This window comes from Alnus glutinosa, chromosome 1 (assembly GCF_958979055.1).
Source record: "Alnus glutinosa chromosome 1, dhAlnGlut1.1, whole genome shotgun sequence".
In the NCBI taxonomy this organism is placed as follows: Eukaryota; Viridiplantae; Streptophyta; class Magnoliopsida; order Fagales; family Betulaceae; genus Alnus; species Alnus glutinosa.
Genome location: NC_084886.1, coordinates 40,307,190 through 40,315,594, shown reverse-complemented (window position 1 = coordinate 40,315,594; position 8,405 = coordinate 40,307,190). Strand labels below are relative to the sequence as shown.

Below are 8,405 nucleotides of genomic sequence, written 5' to 3'. Positions count from 1 at the left end.
CCATTTAACATGCCATGTTTCTATAAGTTTACCCTCCTCATATCTCAGAGTTGCCAAATGAAAAACCACATTCAACCCTCGGATTGCTACAAGTTTTTGCCTCCTAATAGGTCAGAGGTGCCAACATATAACCCTAATTGACTTTTGGGTACCCATTAACTTATTTCATACATCTTATTATTTAGGGAAAACTACACTTTACCCCCCCCCCCCCCAATGTTTCACCTATTTTTCAATCTTGCCTCAAAAGTGAAAAAATTTGCAATGGACCCCAATAAAGTTTCCTAATTTTGCAATGTAGCCATTCTGTTAGATGATTCCGTCTTCCCTGACGAAAATTGCCGCACGTGTGATTTTTGCTCTCGACTTCACCAAAATTGCCTCATGTTTTACCTGTTGGAATTTAAAAAATGACTAAAAATTAACTCACACTGGCCAACTTCATCAAGACCCAGACCATCATCGACCACGTCAAGATCTTCGACACTAATCCTGACGTCCTTCGCCCCTTTGCCAACATTGGCATCTTCGTCACCGTGATCGTCGAAAATGGTGACATCCTCGCCCTTGCAATCCTCACCAACGTGCGCCAGTATGTTGCCACCCACATCTCCCTGTTCCACCAACATACATGGATCAATTATATTGTTGTTGGTAACAAAATCATGGCCATCGCAGACAAGAACCTCATAAGCCGCCTCATCCTGGAGATGAGGAGTCTCCACCACGCTTTTGTTCTTGCCGGAATCAAGGACATTAAGGTTGGAGAATATAATAATTTTGGCTTTATTTTTTTCCCCCTTTTTAGGTACATAGATTTCCTTTGATTTTGTTTTTTTTTTCAGTTGGAATATATTTTCTGGATATACCATTAAGCGTTTAAGCTCTATCAATAGCCTTCTCTTGTCTGCTTCATTACCAGGGCAGATCCCCACACTCTCTTGGCATACTCTCAATCTCTGAGCCACTGAGTACCGGTTGATTCAGGTGAGGCTATGACCAGGTCGTATTTGCACCCATGCTCAAGTTCCTACGCGAGACCAATGCACCCTTCATTGTCAACCCCTACCCATACTTCACCTACTCTCCAAGGATGACGAACTACACGCCCTTCAAGCGCAACGCTGGCATCCGCAACAAGTTCACAGGCATTACGTACACCAACATGCTCGGCGCCCTCCACTAGGCCATGAAGGCTGTCGGGTACGGCGACGTGGGGTTGGTCGTGGGTGAGATTGGTTGGCCCACCAACTGCGACGGCTACAAAGCCTGTAGCGTGACCAATGCGGCAACCTTTAATGTGAACTTGGATTAGTGTTGAAGAAGCAGCATGATTTCAGTTTTAGTCATTTTTTAAATTTCAACGGGTGAAACATGAGGACATTTTGGTGAAGTTGAGAGCAAAAATAACACGTGCGGCGCACATGCGGTAATTTCCATGAGGGAAGACGGAATCATCTAACGAAATGGCTACATTGCAAAATTATGAAACTTTGTTGGGGCCCATTGCAAATTTTTTCACTCTGGAGGCAAGATTGAAAAAATTGTGAAACATGGGGGGGGTAGAGTGTAGTTTTACCTATTATTTATTTGTAATGGCAATATCAATTCCAACCTTTATAAACAACATACAATAATGTGATATTTCTCAAAAACTAATTTTTCTTCCAAAACTCATCCTTTTATAAATATCATTTGTCTTAACACATGTTAAAATCATCGAAAGTATTGTCATGTTCATATATAAAATAGCATGGCCCAATTGAAATATATATCATGCTTTTAAAATGAATAGCAAGCTCTCAGCAAGTGTTATACTTACAGTCTTATATTAGATTATTACAGTAGTAGGGTGAACTCACGACTCAATTAATCACTACATTTTATCCTGCGATTGAATATTAGTCTTTATTCTAATCTTATTCTCCTAGTTAAACTCATAATGTACAACATGTTTACATGTGTAGTCGCATCACATGCATGTCCAGTCCTACGTGGTTTGCATGGAAATAATACCTAGATATTAATTTACCACACTAGGTATATTGATCTAGTCTCCTTATAATTTTGGTATTACTGCGGTATATTTAAAGTATTATAATGTTATTTGAGCATTACAACGGCTATATAACTTTTTCACATATTTTCATACAAACATTATTGCAGCATTAGTATTATATTTGACTATTTCTTTTATAAATATTCGGCCATTACAACGACTCTATCATAATATTTCATAAACATGTTTATGCATTATAACAGCGTCATTGTAATATTTAAATATTATTTTGAATATAATTGAATATAATGGCCACATTATTAATTAAAATATCCAACCTAATCTTTCTAGGGCTATTTAGACATGATAACGACATAATTAAGCTCTCACAACTCTCAAGACTCACTAGAACTCTTCTTCAAATTTTTGGAATGAAGATGGTGCAAGAATGAAGCGGGAGAAGGAAGATCGAGGTCTTATTTATAGGATTGGAGGGTGTTCGGATCTTTGGCACGTGGCGGGGGTGGAGAGCCAGATTTTGGCCATGTGTCACAAGATTGGATGCCAAGCTTGTGATGTCATCACGACATTAGTAAGGGGACATCATACTCTCATGCCACCTGGTGATGTGGCATTTACTTACAGCCCAATTATTCTGATGTCAACATGGTAATGTCATCTAAGCTGCCACATGGCTGCCTCTCATTGGTTGCCAACTTGGCTTGTCTTCTTGGTCCATTTTCGACCCAGAAATGAACTTTGATTGACTTGAAATTTTAAGGGTAACTAGATGTCTCGTGGATGAACATTTCGATATATTACTCAAAGCATTTAGAGATCCCTTGTCCATTATTTCACATGAACAAAGTTTCTATGTACATGTTCACTTTAATTTATTTTTGGCCCTCAAACGAATTCCGATTGATCTAATATTTTTAGAATGTCAATAACTCAAGAAAAAAAAAAATAATGATAATTAACTCCAATCATTTTGAAAATGTATTTTTATTTCTTTATGCGAACGAAATTCTTAGGCATTGTAAGGGTTAAAATATTTATTAAGCCATTAAATTTATCTATTTCTATCAGTTTAAACTTTTAAGATAAGTGGTGATTTAACAGTAAAGATAGGTTTAGTTTTGGTGAGAATCGGATTTGAGGTAGTTTTTACAAAGGAAGTTTGATTCCTGTTAAACTAGTGCAATTTTTGTTCAAACTAGATAGTCCCCGAATGAGCTTCTTTCCCTTTTCGTTGCCCGTCGACTAACAAAAACCTAATAAAGTGTGATTCTCCGGTAGGTCCCCGTGACTTTATATATAGGCATATTTTAATCATTTTAAATAAAAAATTAGCACATGCACATCTTGTGTAACACTTTTTGTTCACTTTAAGAGATCGTATAACTTGCAATAAAGTAGTAGTTTGAGTAGATGATTTTATCACTTTTAAAAGTTTAGTATTTTCTCCGAAATTTGAGGATAGTAAATGTATTTTTTCCAATATTTACAATCATAAAATTATGCTAAATAAAAATTTTCATTTCTTTTTTTTTTTCTTTGGTTATTTCCTACAAATAGACGTCTGCGCATTTGAAAATTATTTTTGGGAATTGGTGGAGCAAATTTCTGTAAAAGGAGAGAATAAAATAAATGAAAAGAGTAGGGAAAAAATTGAGTAAAAAGAACAAAAACAAGGAAAATAAAAAATCAAACACTTTTTTCGTTTTGTTGGGGTGGAGGTTACATGGAGTTCCCCGTTCCAATACATGGTCAAACATGAACCTGGAGCTTATAAGGCCAGCCATCCGCTTTTATGGACCGATCTTTCCGTAATGGGGCCGATCCACCAACCCAAATTGTAGCTCCATCTACTTGATGGCTAAGAAGTCACATAGGAGGTCAAACAACAACAAATCAAAGCCCAACATAATATATTAGAACCCCATATTGCAAATTTTAAAATTGAAGGAGGAGATTACAAATCTCGTGGTACTTGTGGAGATAAGTGAAATTTCCCAGAGTTAAAATACGTAAAATATATAAGCTTCTTTCCCTTGTTTCCTCTACACTATTTTCTCAAGTGAATTGTGGTTAACAGGAGGGTGAATCAAACCAACACTTTAGGGCCATTTGGTTTGAGTAATAGATTATTGAAATGGAATGATTATTCTTATAAAATAGTCATTATTGTGTTTCACCACCCCCTCCCCCCTCCAAAAAAAACATTTTTTTAATTTTATTTTATTTTAACCATTGAACCTTTAAAAAAAAATTTGAAAACATTGAATTGTTGTGGGTGGCCGCACCACCCCCCCGGTTCTTCAATGGGTGGTTGGCCACCCACAACAATTAAACGTTTTTCTTTTTATTAAAATAATAATAATGTTTTTTGGGAAAAAAAAAATCATATTGGATTTTTTAGTAATTTTGATTAAATTCCAAGTGAGACATCTTTTGTCACCAAACTAAATGATGGGAATAACTATTCTATTTCACACTATTTCATTTTCAATAATAACTATTCATTTCCTTAATAAAGCACTCATTCCGCGAACCAAACGGACCTTAAATTTGGACCAACCTTGACAATTATGAAGAGAGAATTCATAGGACAACTAGAGAAAATATAATTGAAAATTCATGATAGATGTATTATTATGTTAATTGTTGATCATATGCCTTGAGACATTGTGGTCGAAGAATGTGCCACATTAGCAAGGGTGGGCCTGACCCATAATTTCTAAGTGGCCCAACCCTTGGGTAGTCTTTCCAACCCAAATTTAACAACCTTTTTGGTTGTTTTCATGTATCACACTCTTACCTTTCTCTATTACAAAGGATTAGTAAGAGGAACCAATTTCTCATGGGATGGAATTTGCTGCTCAAATTATCAATAATTCAAACAACAAATATATAAAAAAAAAAAAAAAAGAAAAAAAAAAAAAAGAAGAAGAAGTAAATATAAGGTTCATCCATCAAAGTAAGTTTTAAACTGTCCACTCATTTGCTCGGACAAGTCGACCGGGATGGGAATCCTTTATCATGATGGCATTGGGGCATATATATATATATATATATATATATATATATATATATATATATATATATATAAACTAGGCACCTATTTTTGTACTCTTTTAAAAGGGCTCAATTGATGAGTGCCCACTTTTGATGCCATGCCAAGCGGACTGGACCCCTCCATCCATCATACTACATGCCATCCAGCTATTTGTCCCCACGACGTGTCCGCCTCGTTTGCTCCCATCCACATTTTTTGTCTTTCCTTTTTCTTTTTCTTTTTTCCTCAATATGTTTTTTCCCAATTTAAATGTGCCTAACAACTCATCCTTGCTGGCTTCCTCCTATTTGCCAATTGCAGCACACTGTCAATGAATCCAACGGTGCGCAATCAATTTGATCTTTAAATCTATTTTTCAAAAAAAAAAAAAAAAAAAAAGTTTTCGTCTTTTTGTTGTAAAAAGAGGGAAATGCCACTTTTTCTGCACATGGAATTATGGGAAAAAGGCAAAACTTTCGTACACCACATTCGTGATCGTGAAAAAGAGAGGGCATCCTCCGAAATTTGATTGACGGGGCACGCTCACAAATTTTGAGCATAATAAAGTAATTTCGAGCACAATTAAAAGGTAAAATCTGCATTATTAGTTATAATATAATCCTACAGAATCATCTGTGTCAGAGAAGAGGACCTTCCAGATCCTACGTGGACAGCATAGAACGTGATTGGTGGGAACTGTACTCTATGCTGCGCCCTCCACATTATTTCAATGTAAAAAAATTTCCGGGGGCTTCAATAAATAGTAATTCTATATTTTTTACAAGCGCCCACTGAGTTTTATTATTCTTTAATAAATATATGCGAAAATAATACTTTTCGTTTGAGCTTTACCAAATCTTACGTTAATGACGTGCCGTATTTTGAGATGGATATATGTAAGACGTATAGAAGTATTTTAGCATTGGGTTTGGCTTTTGAGCTTTTTTTAAAAAAAAAAATTTTTGTTATTATTATTGTTTAGTCTTAAACATTCCAAGATCACGAGGAGCCATCTATAACAGTGACATCTTTTGTAATTGTGTCACAGCTCGTGGGGTCTACAATTGAAAATTCTTCGGGATAAACTTTAACGGTTGAAGGTAGATATTCGACCAGGTTCAGATTCTCTGACTCCATTGCTACCATTCTCTCTATTTCTATTACTATTAGGGTTAGAGCACTAGTAACAGTTATCTTATATTGGTTCCCTTTCCTATATTTAGGAAAAATTTCATGAAAAACATCAAAAAATCTTCCACAGCAGATGCCCTATATTTAGATGAGGGGGTTGAGAATGAATAGTGATTCCCTATGTATACATGTCTACTATTCATTCCCTATGTATTATTTTAATATAAAAGAAGTATAATTAATTGATATAGGGAATAGAGAAAAAGTAAGAAAGGGAGAAAAAGAATAAAATAAGAGCAAAAAAATAATATTTAATTGATATAGAGAAAAGTAAGAAAATCTATTGTGGGGTATTTTTTTATGGGGAAGCAAAAAGTAGTTTTGTTCCCTAAATATAGGAAAAATGGTTAGGAATCTGCTGCTAGTGACCAGAAAAATTCACAAAAGTGCAAATTAGACTGTATTTTCACTTTTACTTTTTTTTTTCTTCTTTTTTTCTTCTTTTTTTTGGCGTCCCCTCTATCCCTAGTTGTACTGAGAAAGACCCACCTCCCTCAACTAGTTAATTTTTCTGTTTTTCTTGCTTTGTAGTTTCATATTGTATTTACAAATAAAAATATTCCGCAAGAAATCTTTGAGTTTGAACAGTTGAAGCAACCATTAAATGCTGCACGAAGACTTCTCTACCTAAAATTGAATCGATAAAATGTGGTCGGTGGTCCTACAATTATTGGCCAAATAATATGAGAAAGCAAAATATAAAATATTTTTCATATTTAACATCACTAAACTAAAACTGTCTGTCACCAACTGAACCAAATCAAAGAATCAGTAATCACGTGTGCTTTAACAGTTGAATGAGGGACTATAAATTCACTGATAAAAATGGCTAAAATTCCATTATTTTCATCCATAATTTGTATCCAACGGAATTAAAAAGGTACAACTTGTAAACAAATTACAGATCACTCTATAGCAAGACAGAAAGAGAAGGAGAACGAGAAAGAGAGAGAGATTACTTGAAATGAGTCAGGATTGCTTGTTTTCTGGTCTCGGTGCACAGCAACCTTGGTCCTTGTCCTCTCCCAACTCAGTTTCTTTCTTCCTTGTAAAGAATGAAAGATCAAGACCCTAGATCTGCCAATCTGCCACAATATTCCACCCTTTTGTTCCTCTTATTTTCTTTACCATCAAAACAAGCAAACAAGAATAGCAAACCCAATAGTAGCGGCAGTATAAACCAAAGAACCCCTCAACGAGCTGCCGATAGATGGAGGAGGGGGGCTGTGATAGTAGAACGGAAAGTATGGCACAATGGGATTAGGGGGTGGCGGCCCTGGGTAGTTCTTGTAGTTTGGCGGAGGATAGACTGCGCCGCCAATAATTGGTGGCGGCGGTGAGGAGTAAGTGTAGGAGGGCTGAGATGGCGGGGGTGGAGAGTAGTAGTACGAGCCTCCTCCGCCGCCTCCGCCCCCGGAGCTTGGTGGGGATGGCGGTGGTGGGCAGTTGGAGGGGGTGGATGTTGTTGGCGGTGGCGGAGGTGGCGAGGCTGGAGGCGGCGAGGGTGGTGGGGGCGATGGCACTGGGTTGCAAGGGTTGTCACAGGCCGAGCACATTGTGCATGCGATCTGGTACTTGGACGAGGTGTGTGCTTCTGGAGTTGCCATTGCCTCCGGCAGAGGCATGATCATCAGGAGCGACATTAGAGGGAGTATTGCTGTTAATACATGGTTTCTGGCTGTCTCCATTTTTGGAAAGCCTGCTTAGAGAATAGAGAGAGAGAGATCCAGAGAATTGCTAACAAGATTGAGAGAGAGAGAGAGAGTGGGGGGTAGTAGTGGCTGGGCAAGTGTACGTTAAAGAGGAAGAGTAGCAGGGAGACTTATCCTTGAAGCTGCTCCATGCCTTTTTATTATGGATTTAAGAAAGAGTTAAGATATTGAAAAGATGGGGGAGCGACACCGACACGTCTTACTTTCACAGAAAGCAGCCACATTTGAACACAGATGAGCAAGTACACGGAATTGAAGTTAATTCTGACGACCTTTGGTAAAAATGTATAGAGCATTCGAGATGAATTCCTTTTTGTTCTTTTTCTTTTTCTTTTTCTTTTTTTCCTTTTTTTTTTTTTTTTTTTGAATATTTTTAAAAAATCTAATAAATTACAATATTTAGCAAACTCTTTACTCAATGTTAATTCTTGTCAATAATGCTCTC

The 8,405-nt window shown here is 36.7% G+C and overlaps 1 protein-coding gene and 1 pseudogene across 1 annotated transcript; one reads left to right on the top strand and one right to left on the bottom strand.

Moving 5' to 3' along the window:
* The first annotated feature begins 428 nt into the window (after positions 1 to 428).
* Positions 429 to 4,105, top strand: LOC133860099 (glucan endo-1,3-beta-glucosidase-like; annotated as a pseudogene).
* Positions 4,106 to 7,060: 2,955 nt separating this feature from the next.
* On the bottom strand, positions 7,061 to 8,110 carry LOC133881174 (formin-like protein 20). Its single transcript, XM_062320126.1, has one exon. The coding sequence runs from the start codon at positions 7,934 to 7,936 to the stop codon at positions 7,379 to 7,381; it is 558 nt and encodes a 185-aa protein (XP_062176110.1). The 5' UTR covers positions 7,937 to 8,110; the 3' UTR covers positions 7,061 to 7,378.
* Positions 8,111 to 8,405: the final 295 nt, after the last annotated feature.